At 39.0% G+C, this 22,034-nt stretch overlaps 1 protein-coding gene across 1 annotated transcript in view; it reads left to right on the top strand.

Moving 5' to 3' along the window:
- Positions 1 to 4,973: 4,973 nt before the first annotated feature.
- Positions 4,974 to 22,034, top strand: part of ednraa (endothelin receptor type Aa) — a 50,680-nt gene continuing 33,619 nt past the window's right edge. The window contains exons 1-2 of the mRNA XM_057844429.1: positions 4,974 to 5,183; positions 15,262 to 15,718. Of these exons, the coding sequence (XP_057700412.1) occupies positions 15,305 to 15,718 (414 nt within the window). The 5' untranslated portion in view covers positions 4,974 to 5,183; positions 15,262 to 15,304. The remainder of the gene's footprint in view (positions 5,184 to 15,261; positions 15,719 to 22,034) is intronic.

Here is a 22,034-nt window from a genome sequence, read left to right as displayed (position 1 = left end):
AATACGGTCTTTTTTTTATTTTTGTCACATCTGAGAGGCAATTGTTGGCTCTTTTCAACAATGTACATCGAAAGTAAAGACATTGATTGACTGAAAATGGTTCAATATTAGATGAAATGTATTGTTTTCTCATGTATATTTATAATTGCTCTTTACCTAACAAATATATGTTTTATCCGATTACTCGATAGGATTTTCAGTCGATTACTAAAATATTCGATAGCTGCAGCCCTAATTGCCAGTCTAGGAATGGAATGCGTGCGTAACCCGGAAAGTACCTTTTAACACTTACAGAACCTTCACAACACTTTATGCACGCAAACAAGCCCCCTTGAGGACCAGGTGTGGGCGCACCCCCAGCACCCACCTAAACCGATAGCAGGTGACTGTGCGCTGTGATCAGGCGTCAGTTCGCCAGGTTCACATTCCAATCACATCTGCCGAATGCCTCAGTGCACCAGGATCATCAATCTGACAGTACAAATGATTGGTTAAGCACTGGTCCTGGGTGGACCGTGCAGACCGGACGCGCTAAAAATCAGAAATTTAACAGTCAACACAACAGTGTGCATCCTGAAGGCGGGCATCAGGACACGTCATCTCGGCGTACGGACGTTTTTATGGTAAGTGCTTTACTTAAGTCATATTGCGTTTTGAAATCACTTCTTGACTGCTAAACAACCCTGAAATCAAAACATCATCAATCTGACAATCCAAACCTGATAGCAGGTGACTGTGCGCCAGATCCGGCGTAAGCTTGCCAGGTTCACATACCAATCACATCTGCTGAACGTGTCAGTGCGTCAGATGCAGCCGGCATCATTAATCTGACAGTCCAAATGGTAGGTTACGCACTGGTTCAGGGTGGACCGTGCAGACCCGACGCGCTAAAAATCTGAAATTTAACGATCCACGTGTGATGTCACAACAGAGCGCACCCTGAAGGCGGACTTCCGCTGCCACACTAAACAGGAGAACACGGAGGATTCAGGACACTTCATCTCCGCGTCAAAATTTTTTAGGGTAAGTGCTTTATTCAAAGTCATAATTGTGTTTTGAGATACTTCTTGACTGCTCAACAACCCAGATAGAAAAATATACAGAAACTGGAACGAACACAAGCCAGATGTACCGTAATTTCCGGAATACAAGCCGCTACTCTTTTCCCTCATTTTGAATCCTGCGGTGTGTGCAATGATGCGGCCAATTTATCGATTTTTTTCTAATGGCCGCCAGGGGCACTTGAGCATAAAATGTAAGAGTGAGACACATGGAATATATCTGGCGAGGAAGACGCTAGTTTGCACTATTACCGGTAATTTAACTTTGCGCTTTGTACATGAGTAAAATTAGCAGACCCGCATCATGGAAAATGCTAGAAGAAATACATATGACGTAGCTTTTAAGTTAAAAGCAACTGAAGTTGCTAATCGAGAAGGAAACAGAGCTGCTGCACGCAAGCAGCCATCAAGAGGACAAACTCCATTCCAGCTGTGATTCTGGGGGCACAACAAAGAATATGCAGCAACTTGACATTAGTGTGAATCGAGCATTTAAAGTGGCACTCCGAGTTTAATGGGAGGCTTGGATGATCAGCGGCGAGAGATAGTTTACCAAAACTGGCCGCATGCGAAGAGCAACTTTTGCACGAGTCTGCCAGTGGATCCTGACAGCGTGGAAGAGTGTGAAAAAAATCCACTATCACCAACGGTTTGCGAAAAGCCGGTCTGCTTCTTATTGCTAAACAATTTTGTAGCGAAGAAGGGGCCAAGATTAGTCCTGATTGATGTGCAAGACCAGGGGTGCCCAAGTCCGGTCCTCGAGAGCATTAACTGACTCCAATTATATTCATAAAAAATGTAAAATGTCTGTACGCCGAGAAGACGTGTCCTGATGCCCGGATGCCGGCCTTCAGGGTACGTGCTATTGTGACGTCACATATCGATCGTTAAATTTCAAGATTTTTAGTGCGTCCAGTCTGCGCGGTCCACCCCGAAATAGTGTGTAATCAATGAACGAATGTACATGAAAGGTGTACTTGTTGTGTTTTTCTGAGTTTTGCCGCCCTCTGCTGGCACTTGAGTGCGACCAATTTTATAGGCTTCAGCACCCATGAGCATTGTGTAAGTAATTATTGACATCAACAATGGCGGGCTACTAGTTTATTTTTTGATTGAAAATTTTACAAATTTTATTAAAACGAAAACATGAAGAGGGGTTTTAATACAAAATTTCTATAACTTGTACTAACATTTATCTTTTAAGAACTACAAGTCTTTCTATCCATGGATCGCTTTAACAGAATGTTAATAATGGTAATGCCATTTTGTTGATTTATTGTTATAATAAAGAAATACAGTACTTATGTACCGTATATCCATCTTGTGTCTTATCTTTCCATTCCAACAATAATTTACAGAAAAATCTGGCATATTTTATGGAAGGTTTGAATTGCGATTAATTACGATTAATTAATTTTTAAGCTGTAATTAACTCGATTAAAAATTTTAATCGTTTGACACCCCTATTCATTGCCAATCATATTTGTCATAAAGAGTGTCATTTGAAAGCTATTCTTAGTGTAGAATCCGTATTCTGTAGTATTTACTCAACACATTATAATATTAAATCTGAAGTATGTGGAATTAACTCCAGAAATCGTTATTTATATGACAAACATGACGTGCTTTTATTTTGAAATGTTCACCGGAGGTACGTTCGCTAAACCGCTAACCGAAAGCTTTCCACTCCGTATAAAAAAAAACATTCTTGGTCATTGCTTGTGGTGTCACTAATAGATTTTTTTTTTTTTTCGTTAGCAAATGCTGTTAACCAGCTATTTAGTGTTATTGTATGACGGATTGGAACTGTACTGCATTGTTTCGCCACAAGATGTGCTGTCGTGTATTTTATGTTCGGTGTGAAGAAGAAAAAATTTAAAAGAGGCATTAGCGGCCTGTTCTCCACTTCTACCTCACTGCACTTTGGCTCTCACGGAGAGCACGTTCGCTCATGTCTTCGAAATAAACGATAGCAGACGTGCAAAGTACATAGCAAGTGAGCTGCAAAAATAGCGTACTTAGTGGCATGAAAAACGCGGGAGAGCTAAGTGAAGCTAACGAACAACTAAGCGATGCTAAATGGAGCTAAGCGAAGCGACTGATACTCTTTTTTTTTTTTAAACAAACTTTATTTACACAAAAACAAATACAAACATAGAGTGAACAATTCACATACAATCAACATATACACAACAACAACAACAAAAATAATAAATAAAAAGGTGGGGATCAATTTTAACACAAGCTGTACTGTTTGCAAAGTCTCTTGGTCCTTATAGACCCCACCCACGTGACGTCACAACTCCGCCCTCCTGACTGGTGTCGCCCAATTGTCCGTCAACACATCGTGTTTACCTGTTACGGCTACGTACATTCCTCCTATTTACGGCGTGTTTTTCTGCTCGTTAACATTAATAATCAAAATGGTGAAGGCGTGTGTGGTGGTCGGTTGCAATAACAGAGAAGATAAACGGAGAGACTTGAAGTTCTACCGGATTCAGAGAGACCCGGATAGGGGAGAGAACGAGATGGGCTGCTGCAATTCGACGAGAAAACTGGGCTCCAAACGATTACCACAGATTATGTAGTAGTCATTTTATATGTGGTAAGATGTGGTAAGCTTTGGGCTGACAACCACAATTAAGATCATTGCTAGGCTAATCGCCGACAACATACACGTATGTATGTAGTGAGAGTGCTATCGCTAAACCATATAAACATTAAAAGCCCTAGCTCCATTGACAAATGACATGAAATACATTAGACTTGACAGTGGATGTTAGCAAGAACAAAAGATTTTGAATTGAAAACTCACCTTTCCAAGCACAAGATAGATTCCTGCCGAATTTTCGTGGACGAGGACCTGTTTCACCCAACCAGCAACGAAGTATTTATAAGGCTCCAAGCTCTTAAAGTTTTTCAAACTTTCGTGAGAATAGGCTGATTTTGTGTGGAAAGGATAGTTGTACATATCAGGGTAGCTAGCAGATGTCAGGCAAATACGGCGAAGACAGCGGGTCGAAAAACATCGATTTGGGCATCAAATATGGATCTGGCGAATGGATAAACTGAAGCTTTTCCACATAACGCCTTTTATGCAACGCATCAAGTGAGTTTACGGCATCCGAAAGCACCGGGTCTTCCATGAAATGCATTATAAATTGCTCGATCTATTGAGACCATTGATAATACAGACACAAAATGACGGACAAGGGGGCGGAACAATACAGCGATCACGTGATTTTGTGACGTCGTCTATAGCCTTGGGGTTCAAACAGGAACTTAAATCGGCCAAATATAAAGAAAACATTATCCCAAAAACTTGAAAATTTGGTCTTTAATTAGCATATTTAGCGACTGATACTCAGTTCATCGTCGTGGAACAGTCCATTGTAGTGCGTGCGTGGGGGGGAGAGATCATATAAATGCAGCATTCAAATGGCTTTCTTTTTTGTTTTGTTATTTGTTTGTGGTATGCTGACATAATTATACATGACGAATAGTTGGGGGTGCTGCTGCTGGCTCCAGTGGCCCAAGCCCTTGCTCGTTGGGGCAAGGGCAGCTGGTTGTGGGCCCCCCTCCTGGTTGGGGGCCTAAGGCGATCGCATACTTGGCCTGAATAGTAGATCCGCCTATGCGCACAGTCACCTGCTATTGGGAAGTATGTGTTCGTCTGTCAATGTCCATTCCAAATTGCTGAAAACATTTATTAACTTATTTTTGGACTAAAATGTTCTAACTTTACAGACGAAAATATTTTGAGTTTTCGTCCCAAAAGACTGAGATGAAAACTAAAAGGTCTGCCTTAGTGAGTAAGGCAGTGAAATGGAAAGGGGGGGCCCGGTTTGTTACCAAAGGGAGGTGGAGATTTACTATCCCACCCAGTCAAAGTGTCTCACTGGTGCTCTGACACACACACACACGCTGCACAGGAAAGCGTGAGCCATAATGCGACGGCACCTCGGAGCAGACGGCCGCCTTTGCTCAAACCAAGAGGGGATCCGGCTGCGGCTTTGATAGCGCGTTAATTACTCATGTGATGTGATACAGATGTCTGGGGGCTTCAGCTGAAAGTTCGCCTGACGCTTTCCGAAGGGGCGCCACACGATTTTAGAAGAAGCGGTAGGTGGAAGGAAAGGGGGGAGGAAAAAAAACTGCAAAAAATGTATTTATTATTGATGCGCGGATCAGTTTGCGTGCTGTCACGGGTCCCGGCGGGCGCGGCGCTGATGCTAAACTGTGATGCTACTTGAAGGGCTGGCTGCTAAATAGTTCTTTGTGTACTCGCTGACAGGCGGGACTTTGAAACAGGAACGACTCGGGGGCGAAAAGACGCGACATGATGCAAAGGGCTTTCACCGGCAACATGACGGCTTTTTAAAAGTTTAGACTTTTTTGACAAATGGTAGCTTTTTTCCCCTGGGGAAGTGTTACAATGATTTGGAAGCGAGAAAATGTGCCTATTTCGTTTAAGCGTCAGTGTTTGTTTTGGATGTTGACTGGAGAATAACACAATATATATATATATATATATATATATATATATTTTTTTTTTTTTTTTTTTTTTTTTTTTACTTTTTTTAACTATTATAATAAAAATTTAAAAATAAATTGAAATGTTTGCAATTTTTTAGTTTTTGAATTGTGTTATCAGTGGTTCTCAAGCTTTTAATAATGCATTTTAAAATTATTCTATTATGTATTGCTTAAGATACCAATATATTATATTTTTAATTTTCATTTCAAATGTATTAAAATTTATATACATGTAAAACATAGTCGAGTATGTCAAAATTTAAAAAGGAACTTTTTTAAATTAAATGTGAAAAATGTCTTAACATAATATTTTTACAAAAAATAAAAATTATTTTACAAAAAAAAATGTTTCTAATATAAACTAATAATAAATGTAATTTGAATTTACCAATTTGAAAAATATATTTTATAATCAGTTCATTTTATTATTAAACATAAATAAATTACCAAATAATTTAAGAGAAGGTTATTAAGAATAACCTGTATAGACCTGTATAGGTGTGTAGACTTTAATACAAATCTGACTCCAGTTATACTCATTGGCTGCCATTGACGGGTATAAACGTCCAATCTATTTAAAATGAATTGATTTACTCAAAAAAAAAAAAAAAAAAGTTTTTAAATACAATATATTTTTTCAATTTTACAAATTAAAAATGCATATCTAAACAAAAACTATAGTAATAAATTAACCGATTAATCATATGTAAAATAAAGGGAAATCTTTAATCATTCATCTTCTGTACGTCTTAATTTAAAAATATTTGAAATTATTTAATTTCATGGCTGCCATTGATGGCAATAGACATCCAATCCATTTGTAGTTGAAATCTGACGTCTACCGCAGTCAGTGGCAGACAGGAAGTTGTCCAAATTTTTAAATACTTAAAACTACTAACTACTACTACCGTAATTTCCCGAATATAAGGCGCACCCGTGTATAATGCGCACCCCAAATTTACTTGTAAAATTTGGGGGAAATTATTGTACCCGTTTATAACGCGCACCCTAATTTTAGCACCATTAAATAGAAGAATACAAGAAAACAGAGCTCGTGTACAGATACAGAGATGTCATTTTACTGACTGGTGAAACACAGCACAAGCATAGCACACTGGTAGTTCAAAACATTACCATAAACTGACAATATTTACGGTAATAATATGATTTGACAACTTCTCCAACTTACCAGAATCTAGGAGAAAACAAAACGGATGTGACTTTTCTTTTAAAGGCTGCTGTATAACTTGCTCGTTTCCTCATGATGAATAAATGTTTTTTCCATGGATTGATACGGTAAAACTACTGAACTATTGTTATTTGGGTTTGAGTTTCCCGAGGGACCGATATAGTTGACGGACACAGGAAGTGTGTGTCCTTACATTTGTTATGCTCCGAATTGTGGAGCTGCAATAAACGTCGACTCAAATGAGTTCAAGAAACTAAATTCTGTGCTTTATGAAGAGTGAAAAAAGCAGAATTTAACACAGACGAAATCATTCGGTCGATTAGTGTGAAGTATTACCGAAACAAAATGGTGACGTCACGTACCGTAATGGTCGGCAACGGGTCGCCGCATACGTTTCTTCAACACAACGTGGCCGTGTCAATGAAAAAAAAATCGGTTTATATATATATATATGTAATACATATATATTTCTGTCTCCATTCTTGTACCCGTTTATAATGCGCTCCATGAGTTTACAAGTTGATTTTGGGGAAAAAAAGTGCGCGTTATATTCGGGAAATTACGGTAATTAAAAAGCACTAATTCAAATAAACAAATGAACACTTATGACTGATGTCATTAAGTGTCATCCAGCAAATGATTTCACTAACTCCAATTATGTCCAGCTCGGATCTTTTACATCCATTCAAAATTGAGATGATTTGCCGGATCACACAATATGACATCTGTTATAAGCATTCATTAATGCTCATGGCAGTGTATGTCATAATTATGATGGTCTTATGACAGTCTTTTGGTGCCACTGTCAAATAAGTTGTTACCAAATACCATAACTAGCAATTAATGAAACAACTGGAACAGTAACTGAAGAAATAATTAGTAGAGAATATGAATTTTGATTGTTATTTGCATCTGTAGTGCTGCTATGCATACTAGGAGGCATGTTGGATGACAACTTTGTTGACAGCAGGTGGTAGCAGAGGTTGATTGTCTCCAAGGGAGCGGTGATGGCCAAATGAGGCTCCTTGAAGCAATGAAGCTCTTGCAGCTAATTAGTTCAAAGCTTCATGGTGGTTCATTTGGTCTTATGATGTCACTGCCAAATAAAGTGTTATCTGTGAACATCTTTTGGTGTAAATATTAAAGGTGTGTGAAATTTCCGATTCTTAGATTATTCGCGATTCGGCCGCTGACGATTCGAGAACGATTCACAAACATTTATATTCCGATAATTTAGATACCTAAAACAGTCAGCTCGGTCTTCGGGACCGCAATGAGGAACGGACCGAGAGTAAACATCCACGTTCCACAACTCAAGCCGCTAGATAAAAAAACGCCGACAGCCGCTACAAACTTCGCCCACGTTGCTACAAACAATGCCCATGTAGTGCTACGGTAGAAATCACATGTACCGTATTTTTCGGACTATAAGTCGCACATGAGTATAAGTCGCACCAGCCACAAAATGCCCAACGAAAAGGAAAAAAAACGTATATAAGTCGCACCGGAGTATAAGTCGCATTTTTGGGGGAAATTTACTTGATAAAATCAAACACATAGAACAGATATGTCATTTTGAAAGGCAATTTAAAATAAAAATCAGGGCTGTCAAAATTATCGCGTTAACGGGCGGTAATTAATTTTCTTAATTAATCACGTCAAAATATTTGACGCAATTAACGCACATGCCCCGCTCAAAAAGATTAAAATGACAGCAGTGTAATGTCCGCTTGTTACTTGTTTTTTGGTGTTTGGCGCCCTCTGCTGGCGCTTGGGCCCAAATGATTTTATGGGCTTCAGCACAATGAGTGAGCATGGTGTAATTATTGACATCAACAATGGCAAGCTACTAGTTTATTTTTTGATTGAAAATTTTACAAATTTTAATAAAACGAAAACATTAAGAGGGGTTTTAATATAACATTTCTATAACTTCTACTAACATTTATCTTTTAAGAACTACAAGTCTTTCTATCCATGGATCGCTTTAAGAGAATGTTAATAATGTTAATGCCATCTTGTTGATTTATTGTTATAAAAAACAAATACAGTACTTATGTACCGTATGTTGAATGTATATATCCGTCTTGTGTCTTATCTTTCCATTCCAACAATAATTTACAGAAAAACGTAACGTAAACATTGAGTTATTCAGATAACTATAGCATAAAGAACATGCTAACAAGTTTACCAAAGTGACATCAGTGTCACTCCAAAACACCAAAATAACATGTGAAATGATATAACAATGTGTTGATAATTTCACACATAAGTCGCTCCTAAGTATAAGTCGCACCCCCAGCCAAACTATGACAAAAAATGTGACTTATAGTCCGAAAAATACGGTATATAGAACTATATGCGAAATGAGACTCGGCGGCGTTAGCACATGTATAGAGAACTAGATGCGAAATGACAGACTCGCCGGCGTTAATATACAGCCGCCATCTTAAAGCAGTAGACCTCTCAGGAAGGCTCTGTTGTAGAGAGCCTTCCAAGCGAACCTAATTAATTTTTTTTATCTAAAATACGCCTAAATGGGCAAACTCTTGACTTAACCTATCTTTAAATGATGAAACAGTTTTAAAACTTTCACACGTCGAAAGTAGACAGAAGGGAAATTATGGAATAACGGAAGCAATTTTAACAACTTTAACGGTTAATTTACAACATTAAATTAATTGTAGTTTAAAGCTATTAATACAGAATGGGGACTTGAAAATATCATTGACTGTTTTCAACTGTTAACTTGATACTGACTTGGTAGCCTATTTAAGCCTGAGATGATTTTTGTACTATTTTTGTAACTAATTTACGAAACATTAAAAGCCGCTAATAACTAGGAGTGGGGGAGGGGAGGTTGTGCATCAATAATTGATTTATAATCAAATCGTAGCCTCTGAATCGTAATCGAATCGAGAAGTCTCACTGGAACGGCACCAAACAAAAGTTCCGGCATCATCACTTTGTCCAATGCAGATTCTTCACTCATCACTGAAAATAACCTTGATCCAGTCATTCACAGTCCATGATTGCCTCTGCTTAGCCCAGGGGTCTCCAGACAGGTCCTCGAGGGCAGTTGTGGAAAACGAAATTCAACCGATAATGCAATCCGATAATTATATACTTGATTTAGCCTCCAAATGTGCGCAATCAACAGTTTTGTCCAATTCTGCTAATTTAAGGAGGTGTTTTTGCAGTGTAGTAATGTGATATATGTTAGGAATGGCTTACTTTTAAAGGCATTTTTGTGCAACTTGGGTGTTTACTCTCTAAGTAATTGTTGCCAAAAGCTTACCATTACACAACGTCATTGCCATTGTTTAGTTGTTGGAATTTACTACTTGTTCACATTTGATGTGGAAAAAAATGGCACTAAATTACATTTTTGCACAGTAACATTTGATCTTTGTATACTTTTAAAGTTTACATACATATTTGAATAGAATTATTGGCGTGACATTATCGGTTATCGGGTGGAAGGGGCAGGAAATTATCGGTTATCGATATCTGTTGAAAAATGCATTATCGTGCATCACTACTTTTAACCAATGTGGTTTGTACTAAAACAAGCAGCACCTGACTACAATCAACTGATTACTCTACAAAAAAACATTGGTGAAAAGGTCTGTACTTGATCGGTATGAACAAAAACCAGTACCCAAAGCGGCCCTATGTGGAATAGTTTGGAGACCACTGGCTTAGCCCATTGCAGTCTTGTTGGGGTTGGTGTAGCTCAGTGGTAGAGTAGTTGCCCCCCCCCCCCACAACCCAGAGGTTGTGGGTTCAAGTCTCCGCCCTAATGAACTCGCCTAAGTATCCTTGAGCAAGATACTGAACCCCACATTGCTCCTGGTGCTGCGTCACCAGTAGGTGGGTGGCGATGTAGTGTAAAGCGCTTTGAAAAAAAACGCTATACAAGTATAACACTATTTGTCCTTTTCTGTTTAAGTCTAATTGATTGTTTTCCTTTTAGCTTACCTATATGAAAATCCCATTTCCTTTAGGCAATTTTGCACAGTTCTGTCACATAACTTGACTCCAGCTTCCTCCCATTTCTTCTTCATTAGTCCAGTTGTCCAGTTGTCTGTTTTCAAGACATATGGGCTTTAGTTGTTTGTCATGACATTTGGATGTCTACCAGTACGCTTAGCTTTAACAACCTTGCCATGCTGTTTGTACTTGGTCCAGATTTTAGATACAGCTGACTGTGAACAGCCCACATCTTTGGCAACCATACGTGTAGCATTATCTTTGTCAAGAAGTTTGATAATCCTCTGCTTGGTCTCAAGAGACATCTCTCTTGTTGGAGCCATGATTCTTGTGAATCCACTTGGTCTAGCAGGCCTCCAAGGTGTGATAACTGCACTGTATTTAACTGCTGACTAACGAGCAGATCTAATCTGAAGCAGGGGCACAATTAAGGAAAGGAAATTGACTGGGTGCGTCTGTATTTTCTACTCAAAATGGAGTGATTCCATATATTTTTCTTCAGAATGGCGTGATTCAATATTTCCCTGCACTTGCTCTATAAAAGTAACATTTACTGACCACCACAATGTTTTCTATTATTTTCTTTTAGTGTTTCTGAATGCTAAAGAGTTGCACTTTTGAACTACTGTAATTTCTGGACTATAAGCCATCAAATTTGACATGAAAACGGCATTTGTTCATAAATAAGCCGCACTGGACTATAAGCTGCAGTTGTCCTCATTGTATTATGGGATATTTACACCAAAAGATATTAACTTCATTTGGCAATGGCACCATAAGACTGTCATGAGACCAAATGAACCACCATTAAGCTTTGAACCAATTGGCTGCAAAGCCTTATTGTCAGAGGCGTCGCATCCCATTAGGCAAACCAGGCAATTGCCTAGTGCCCCCAGCCAGCAGGGGCCCCAAGAGGGCCAACAGATTTAGCACACGCAGCTTTACTGCACTGTCGCAGCGACAAGTGTCGGGAATGTTTCAATACCATGGAATCATTTGGCAGATTATCTAATGATTCTGTTATCAATCCCAATCAGCACTAACCATGTCACGTATATTATACATGTTTAAGAAAGTCCAATCAGCTATTAATACCACATAATTGTTTAAAGAGTGACTCACTAAGTACTCTCTGGAAAGTCCTTGCCGAGTTGTTTTATGATGATTTTCACAGGCCAAATCATTATTCATGTGACTACTTAAACAAATGGTGATTTTTTTCAAAAAAGTCTATTAATGGTTCTATCGTATTCCTCGTCAAATACTCAATACAAGCAAAATATAACATATATGCATCTAAAATAATCCTAAACAATTTTATTAGCATATTTACCACTCATTTCAGTCGGTAGTCCACCAATCAGTGGTTTTTACGGAATAATTTGAATTTGGTGAGTCGTAGGGCCAATCTGACTACTGATTTCGCACAAAGGTATATATATACCTCCGCATCCAATAGTGGTATTTTTGTGTTGCTACTCTTTCCAACTGTTGTTGGGCCCCATGTTGCTTGCTGCCTGGGGCCCCCGGAGACCCTTGCTACGCCTCTGCTTATTGTCACTAAAAGCTTCATTTTGCCATCACTGCTTCCTTGAGGTAGACAGTCAACCTCTGCTGCCACCTGCTCTCAACACTGTTGTCATCCAACATTCCTCCTAGCATGCATGGCGGCGCTACAGATGTAAATAACAGTCATGTTCTGTTCTAATTATTTCTTAAGTTACTTTTCCAGTTGTTTCATTAATTGCTAGTTATGGTATTTGGTAACATTTTCTTGGATAGTGGTGCCATAATACTGTCATAAGACAGTCATAATTATTATATGACGCTGTCATAAGCATTAATGAATGCTTATAATAGATGTCGGTTAGTGTCATCCAGCAAATTATCTCACTTTTGAATGGACGTAAAAGATCTGAGCTGGACATAAATGGATTTAGTGACATAATATGCCACATGACACATATTGACATCTGTCATAAGCATTCAGTAATGCTCATGATAGTGTCATGTCATAATTATGATGTTCTTATGACAGTCGTATGATGCCGCTGTCAAATAAAGTCTTACCTATTACCCTAATTTTCACACTATAAGGCGCACCTGACTATAAGCTGCAACCCACCAAATTTGGCACGAAAACGGCATTTGTTCATAGATAAGCCGCACTAGACTATAGGCCGCAGCTGTCCTCACTGTATCATGGGATATTTACACCAAAATATATTAACTGGTAAAACTTTATTTGACAGCGGCATCATACGACTGTCAAAAGACCAAATGAAGCACCATGAAGCTTTGAACTAATTGGCTGCAAAGCTTTATTGCTTCAAGAAGCTTCATTTGACCATCACTGCTCCCTTGGGGGAGACAGTCAACCTCTGCTGCCATCTGCTGTCAACACTGTTGTAATCCAACATGCCTCTTAGCATGCATTGCAGCGCTACAGATGGAAATAACAATCAAAAATCATTTTCTGTGCTAAATATTTCTTCAGTTACTGTTCCAGTTCTTTCATCAGTTGCTAGTTATGGTATTTGCTAACACTTTATTTGACAGTGATGCCATAAGACTGTCATTACACAATCATAATTATGACATGTCTCTGTCCTGAGCATTCATGAATGCTTATAACAGATGTCATTAAGTGTTATCCAGCAAATGATCTCACTTTTGAATTGGATGCAAAACATCCAAGATGGACAAAAATTGAGTTAGTGACATAATTTGACAAATGACACTTAATGACATAAGCATTCAGTAATGTCCATGATAGTGTCATGTCATAATTTTTATGATCTTATGACAGTCTTATGACACCGCTGTCAAATAATGTGTTACCTAAAAACAATCAACAAATAAGCCGCATTGGACTAAGCCACAGGTATCAAAATGAAGGAAAAAAGCAGCGGCTTATAGTCCGAAAATTAGGGTAATTCATTATTTTTTCAAGCTATTTATGTGAGTTATTTCTACATAATAAAATGTCTGAGTGGGTGCTCGTCCGAGACTGGTGATTCCATACTTTTTGCTAGGGGTTGTATATGAAAACAACTTTAATAAAGGCCATTCCATGAAGGTGCATCTTATACTGCGATATGCCATATGGTGCGGAAAATACGGTACGAGCTCAAAAAGTATAAATTATTTAAAGTAATGCTGAAACGAATACTCGAGCAACTCGAGTAACTCGAGTTTAAAAACTGATCCAAGTAATTTTATTCACCTCGAGTAATCGTTTATTTTGACAGCTCTAAGCATCACATTTTGCTCGGACTACTTTTAATGCGGGACAACGCGCTGATGTCACGTGCGTAGAGGAAGAAGCAAAAAAAAAAAACTTACTGCAGCCGACAGCCGCTACAAACGCCGCCGCCGTTGCTAAATACTAGCCCGCACGATGCTATATTGATAGCAGGTAGTGTCTGATGAGTCTCATAGAGATCACATGTATGTTGAACTAGATACGAAATGACAGACTCGGCCGCGTCTGGGCAGCGTTATTAAACAGCCGCCATCTTAAAGCTAAGCGCTAATAAATAAGATTAAAGTTACTTTCACTAGCTCACGTAACGTTAGCCCTGCGGAGGGCTAGGTTTCTATTAATTATGACCACTTTCGATGCGTGGCTAACGTGTCTTACATACAGGCTTTAACATTACATAGCGTTGTGGAGTGATGAGGGTGTAAAATAAAAACTTAATAATGCTAACTATCAATTTTAGCTCAGTAGTCATTGCTGGATAAAACACCAAGTAGCACTGGTCCCTAATGTGCGCAAATACATTTATTTTGAACACTGCAAAAACTCAAAATCCTATCAGGACTTACAGTTTAGACTAACTTAAAACTTAACGAACTTAAAAATGGCTTGACACAAATAGAAATTCAATTGAAACACATGGGGAAAAAATGCTAACTTTTAAGTGATGTGTGTTATCAAGCGTAACGGCATTTTTAGGTATATATATATATTTTTTTTAATAAGATCTAAAGGTTTTTGAGTGAAAGCAGTGAATTAGTCTTTTTTTTTTTATTCTAGTTACAACTGAGATGCAATTGTTGGCTGTTTTCAACAATATACATCGAAAATAAAGACAATGATGAAATGTCTTGTTTTCTCATGTATATTTATAATTGCTCTTCTCCTAAAAATATATTTGTTTTATCCGATTACTCGATGAATCGATAGAATTTTCAGTCGATTACTTGATTACTAAAATATTCGATAGCTGTAGCCCTAATTTAATGGGAGGGAATTATGAGAATTCAAATATGGCGTGTGCACACTTTAATATACAGTTTTGTTCAAATCTGGCTTCAATTTAACATTGAAGTAGTCACGTTGTTTTCTCTGTTTTGGATCTGTTCAGTCTTTTGTTCTGCCTGCATGCCTCCAACACAACACAAAGACGGAATATCAAAAAGCTCGCTTGCACATAAAGTATTCTAGCATTTAATTTTTTCTTTTTGTTGCTGCAGTGATAACCGAGGAGCGGAATCAAAGCGCAGACGGCGTTCCATAATGGGCGACGCGGCCTTGCGCGCGTTCCTGCTAATGGCCTGCGTGGCGGCCAGAGGAATGTGCCAGATAAACAGCGCCGGAGCCGAGGAGGAGCTCGCCGGACCGGGATATCTCCAGCGCTACACCACTCTCCGGCCCGCCGCCGCCACCGTTTCGGGCAATGCCTCGGTGGAGAGGCGGCCCTTCCCGCCGCCCATGTGCTCGGTGAGCACCTCCGTTAACGGCTACTTCAAATACATCAACACGCTGATTTCCGTGGTGGTGTTTGTGGTGGGATTGGTGGGCAACGCAACCTTGCTGAGGATCATATACCAGCACAAGTGCATGAGGAACGGGCCCAACGCGCTCATCGCCAGCCTGGCCTTGGGGGACCTCATCTACATCGTCATCGATATTCCCATCAACGTGTACAAGGTTGGATATTCTTGATTAGCTTTATCAATATTACTTTCGCACAAGCGCCAGCAGATGGTAGCAATGCACCATTTTAGGAATGAGATCAGCGCACTTGGTCGATGTTGTTGACCTAAAAATCGTTTCAATATTCTTAACAGTAAATATGCTTATGGCGGAAAACACTCAGGTGACTTGAAGTTCCGCTCTGAGACCCCCAATGTAGCCAACTTTCAAAATTGTCCAATATGCATGTGTGATACATCATTGGAAAGCTTAAAATCTCAATTTTCTGGGGGAAGAAAAATTTTGAGCAGGAGGGCATTTATACAAAAAAAATATTTTTTAAACAGCAAAACCCTACCTGGAGGTGAGAGCACGCGAGAACAGAATTACAGACGCCATGACTTTAACGAGATATTATCGCGTACCTACTTAGTTTCAATCCAAAAACTCCATGTAGCATGTATCACTGAGTGTCAAGACACAGCTGTGAATGGATTTTTGGGGGATTTTATGGGTGAAACATGGTTATATAACAAGGGTCGCGATGCAGAAATCACAGACATCAAGGAGTGGTCGAGATTTTCTTTTTCATATATTTATCCTTTTAAACTTTTTTTTCAACTTTTTTTTTGTTTGGATCAATTATTTATCATCTAACATATCGGAGAAAATGTGACAGTAACAAAAAAAATACAGTTAAGCAATAGTTATGAGGTAGATATCTGTGACCATTTTACAGACGCCATTTTTTTCATTGTGACATAATTTGTTTAAAAGTTTAAAATATGTGAGTGAATAATTTTTTTAAAGTCGTTTTTTATTTTAAACGAAACATGAGACATCAATGAATGAGTCTAAGCTAAAAACCACAGACGTTTTCAATAATAAATATAATTAATTACCTTTGTTTTATGGCTGGGTTGAAAAAAGCGGTTGCGCGACGTCTGTAAACGGGGGTTTTCAGGGTAAAACGGACAAATTAAAAATAGTTTGGGGGCTTTATGTACCATGAATCTGCTATGGCAGCATATAGACATATTGTTCTATCAAACAACAGCTGTTTTAGCTTAAAATACAGCAGTTTCTTTTAAAGAGGAGTGCAAGATCAGAAACTGCTTTTTCAGTCTTGTCTGTGTTTTCTGCCTTATATCGGGGAAGTGTATTGCTGCCATTCAAAAAAAAAAAAAAGGTCCGGTATCACTTTTTTACGTGATAGTTATTACGTTTTTACATGAGGGTATCACAATTTTACGTAATAGTATCACATTTTTACATGTATCAAGTTTTTACATGATATCTATCCAATTTTTTCTTAATAGTATCACATTTGTGCATAATAGTATCACATTTTTACATGGGAGTTATCAAATTTCTTACATGAGAACACTTTTTTAGATGTTTCATGTTTTTACATAATAAATTTCACATTTTTACTTAACAGTATCACGTTTGTATATGACAGTATCAAGTTTTTACAAAACACCAGAGGCGTCGCGTCCCATTAGGCAAACCAGGCAATTGCCTAGGGCCCCCAGCCAGCAGGGCCCCCCAGAGGGCCAACAGATTTAGCACACGCAGCTTTACTGCACTGTCCCAGCCACAAGTGTAGGGAGTTTCAATACCATGGAATCATTTAGCAGATTATCTAACGATTCTGTTATCAATCCCAATCAGCATTTACCATGTCACATAGATTATACATGTTTAAGAAAGTCTAATCAGCTATTAATACCACATGATTTTTTTAAAGAGCGACTCACCAAATACTCTCTGGAAAGTCCTTGCCGAGTTGCTTTACGCTGATTTTCACAGGCCTCCTCATTATTCATGTGTTTACTTAAACATATGGTGATTTTCCCCCAAAAAGTCTATTAATGGGTCTTTCGTATTCCTCGTTGAATACTCTATGAAAAATATAACATATATGCATTTAAAATAATCCTAAACAATTTAATACTCATTTCGGTCGGTAGTCCACCAATCCGCGTTTTTTACGGAATAATTTGAATTTGGTGGGTCGTAGGGCCAATCTGACTACTGATTTCATACAAACCTCCGCATCCGATGGTGGTATTTTTGTGTTGCTAGTCTTTCTTCTATTGCTCCAAGTCAAACTGTCCCCCTTACTTGCACACGCTCGAAGGGCCCCATGTTGCTTGTTGCCTGGGGCCCCCGGGGACCCTTGCTACGCCTCTGCATAACACTACCAGGTTTTTACATGATAGTGTCACATCTTAACATATTTATCACGATTTAAAGTGCGTACGACAGGATAAATTTTTTTTTAAAAAGACTTAAATAGCATTATTATGTGAATTGGAATCATATTTTGAGACTATTCGACTATATACTGTACAACAATTTGGCAAAGCGCAGATGACGAGAAATTAGTCTTCTAATCTGCCGTTTAGCCACGCCTACCATTATAGGGCTCTAGCGTCCCCAACAAGAGGATGACGTCGGCAGGGTCATGGTTTCATCTGATTTAGAATTCAGACCATTGAGGAGGAATTATTCAGAAAAAGGAAAATGCGACAAAGAGAGCTGCAAAATGTAATTGTTTCAGTCTCTATTCTAATATTTTTTACAATATATTCTTTTCATCAAAGTATTTTTTCCCCCCAATTGCTAAATAAATGGTATGGTCATGACAAATAACAGTCTTGTGCTAAATGGAATATGAAATTATAAAAAAGCATTCATTCAGTACGACATGGCAAAATTACTCCATAACTGTCAAAACTGTTGATTTCACCTTGACTGTGGCACCTCCCAAACGATATTTTATGCCATCGTAGTTGGCCAGGCTTTTGTCATTTCCCTGCCCCGGCTTCGGAGAATGTAAACAAACCAAGAGGCGTGACAGCTAGCAGACATGCTAACCCGAGCCGAGTGACGTCTCAAAGTCTTATTTTTGCTTTTCGAAGCGAAAAATCCCACAAAACTAGCCCGTACATGTCACACGGCGGCGGGGTAGTCGATCGGCTTCGTCGATTGTCTTCACTGATCAGCAACCCGCCCTCGGCGAGCAAGTTACAGATCGTTCCACTGCTACGGACAGGAGAGAAGTAGCGGGAGAGTACCGCTGGACAAACCGGCCGACGTCGGAGGAGTGCATAGCTGCCACATGGTCAACTCGAATATGGCGTAAAATAATGCTTCACTATACGGCGAAGACGTAAACAGAGAGCTGTTGTTGTGCAGCTAACATGGCAGGATGTGTCTGAGAAGAACTTTTCTACATTTCTGTTCATGATCAAACGTAACGTGGGGCAAATAAGTATTTAGTCAACCACTAATTGTGCAAGTTCTCCCATTTGAAAGCATTAGAGAGGCCTGTAATTGTCAACATGGGTAAACCTCAACCATGAGAGACAGAATGAGGGGAAAAAAATTATGATTTTTAAAGAATTTATCTGCAAATCATGGTGGAAAATAAGTATTTGGTCAATACCAAAAGTTCATCTCCGTACTTTGTTATGTACCCTTTGTTGGCAATAACAGAGGCCAAACGTTTTCTGCAACTCTACACAAGATTTTCACACACTGTTGCTGGTATTTTGGCCCATTCCTCCATGCAGATCTCCTCTGGAGCAGTCATGTTTTGGGGCTGTCATTAGGCAACACCAAATTTCAACTCCCTCCACAGATTTTCTATGGGGTTGAGATCTGGAGACTGGCTAGGCCACTCCAGGACCTTGAAATGCTTATTACCAAGCCACTGCTTTGTTGCCCTGGCTGTGTGTTTGGGATCATTGTCATGCTGAAAGACAAGGAGATTTTCACTCGAAATCTCTCGATACATGGCCCCATTCATTCATTCTTTCTTTTACACAGATCAGTCGTCCTGGTCCCTTTGCAGAAAAACAGCCCCAAAGTATGATGTTTCCACTCCCATTCTTCACAGTGGGTATGGTGCAATTCAGTATTCTTTTTCCTCCAAACACGAGAACCTGTGTTTCTACCAAAAAGTTCTATTTTCGTTTCATCTGACCATAACACATTCTCCCAGTCCTCTTCTGGATCATCCAAATGCTCTCTAGCGAACCGCAGACGGGCCTGGACGTGTACTTTCTTCAGCAGGGGGACACGTCTGGCAGTGCAGGATTTGATTCCCCTGGCGGAGCATTGTGCTACTGATAGTAGCCTTAGTTACTGTGGTCCCAGCTCTCTGTAGGTTATTCACTAGGTCCCCCCGTGTGGTTCTGGGATTTTTGCTCACCGTTCGTGTTATCATTTTGACGCCAAGGGGTGAGATCTTGCATGGAGCCCCAGATCGAGGGAGATTATCAGTGGTCTTGTATGTCTTCCATTTTCTAATAATTGCTCCCACAGTTGATTTCTTTACACCGAGTGTTTTACCTATTGCAGATTTAGTCTTCCTAGCCTGGTGCAGGTCTACAATTTTGTCTATGGTGTCCTTCGACAGCTCTTTGGTCTTGGCCATAGTGGAGTTTGGAGTGTGACTGACTGAGGTTGTGGACAGGTGTCTTTTATATCGATAAAGAGTTAAAACAGGTGCCATTAATACAGGTAACGAGTGAAGCCTCGTTGGGCCACGTTAGAAGTTAGACCTCTTTGACAGCCAGAAATCTTGCTTGTTTGTAAGTGACCAAATACTTATTTTCCACGCGAATTTGGAAATAACTTCTTTAAAAATCAAACAATGGGATTTTCTTTTTTGTCCACATTCTGCCTCTCAAGGTTAAGGTTTACCCATGTTGACAATTACAGGCCTCTCTAATCTTTTCAAGTAGGAGAACTTGCACAATTGGTGGTTGACTAAATACTTATTTGCCTCACTGTACAAGTGTTTTGAATTATTATCATTAAACTCTTAAGTCACCTCATCCATGTAGATACGGATTATATTTCATATTCACATACATTAAAAAAAAAAAAAAAAAACTTTTTCCATTTGATTGTTGTTTTTAAAAAAATCCAAATTAACATTTTATACAAATTTTAACTACCATATTTGTATGCTTTTAGTAATTAACTATCCGCCATTGACCCCGGGAGACGTCCAATCCATTTTGACTGGGAGATTCCCGGACGAAAGAGTTAAGGACTGAAGCGGCATATAAAAATCTACATGTTTGTATGTCGAAAAAAAAAGCTAAAAGTCATAAAATCAAACAAGTCCTCAGGGTTTAACAAATCATTCCTTTTGACTGTTTTTTCCCCGCTTAAAATGATGATTTATACTCCTGCAGTGTCTATTTTCATAAGTTGTCCAGATAAGGATAGTGACTAATGTCCCAGGTCAGCTCAAGGCGACACGCACGCATATGCGGTCGGAGTCCTGATTCCCGTGTTTGTTTTAGCTCGGCGTATCCCAGCACCTCTCATCGCCCGCCGTGGCCGCACGAGGGAGGAGGGGAGGCGATGAGATAACGGCCGACCGACTGATTGCGCTTTCCCGTCTATTTGCGCCCTTCCCGTCTGTAACGTTTCACCCTTAATGGGCGAGCAGGCACTCCAGAGACTGTACTTTTTGTATACAAGCGAGCAATTAAAAGGCTTGTTCACACGGCTGTCCAGTATGAAGATGCCGATGTCAGCACTGCGGCAGTAGTTGTAGTTGAGTGGGGGTTTAAAGTAACACTGTGGTCAAGTTGAACCGCGATTTTGCTTGATATACCAGTAATTGGTGTTCATATTAGAAGAGCTATCCCAAAGGGTTATTTTGATGGTTGACGATTCACGGATTGTTTTGGCGATGACTTGTCTCAAATGTTCTCATATTGTTGTACTCTGAAGGATGAAAATAAAGACTTTGTATTACATTCTAATATCACAATTGATATAAACACATACGATAATAATAAATTTTACTTCATTAAAACGAATGGAAACGTCAAATTTATTCTACCGCCCCAAAAACAACAAATGTGTAGCATATTGTATAATGAAAGTTTTAATCATATCTCAAAACACTCATATCTCAAATCCTCTTCACCATTGAAATGAATGGACAACTCATAAATCCATTCTAGCACCCAACAACCAAATAATTTTGTAGCATATTTTTGATGAAAGCGTTGATCAAAACTCAAAACACTCATAACCCAAATCATATTTCACCCTTGAAATGAACGGAAATGTCATACATTCATTCTATTACTCAAAAAAACAAACATTTTGTTGTACATTTTTGATAGTTTCAAGCTCATAACTCTCAATCATATCTCAAAATACTCATATCTCAAATCATCATTCACCACTGAAATGAATAGACAAGTCGTAAATCCATTCCTGCACCCCAAAAAAAACCCAATTCTTTAGCAGATTTTTCATGAAAGTGTTGATCATAACTCAAAAGTCTCAC

This window comes from Corythoichthys intestinalis, chromosome 8, assembly GCF_030265065.1.
Source record: "Corythoichthys intestinalis isolate RoL2023-P3 chromosome 8, ASM3026506v1, whole genome shotgun sequence".
NCBI classification, from domain to species: Eukaryota; Metazoa; Chordata; class Actinopteri; order Syngnathiformes; family Syngnathidae; genus Corythoichthys; species Corythoichthys intestinalis.
This window is presented reverse-complemented; position numbering and strand designations above follow the sequence as displayed.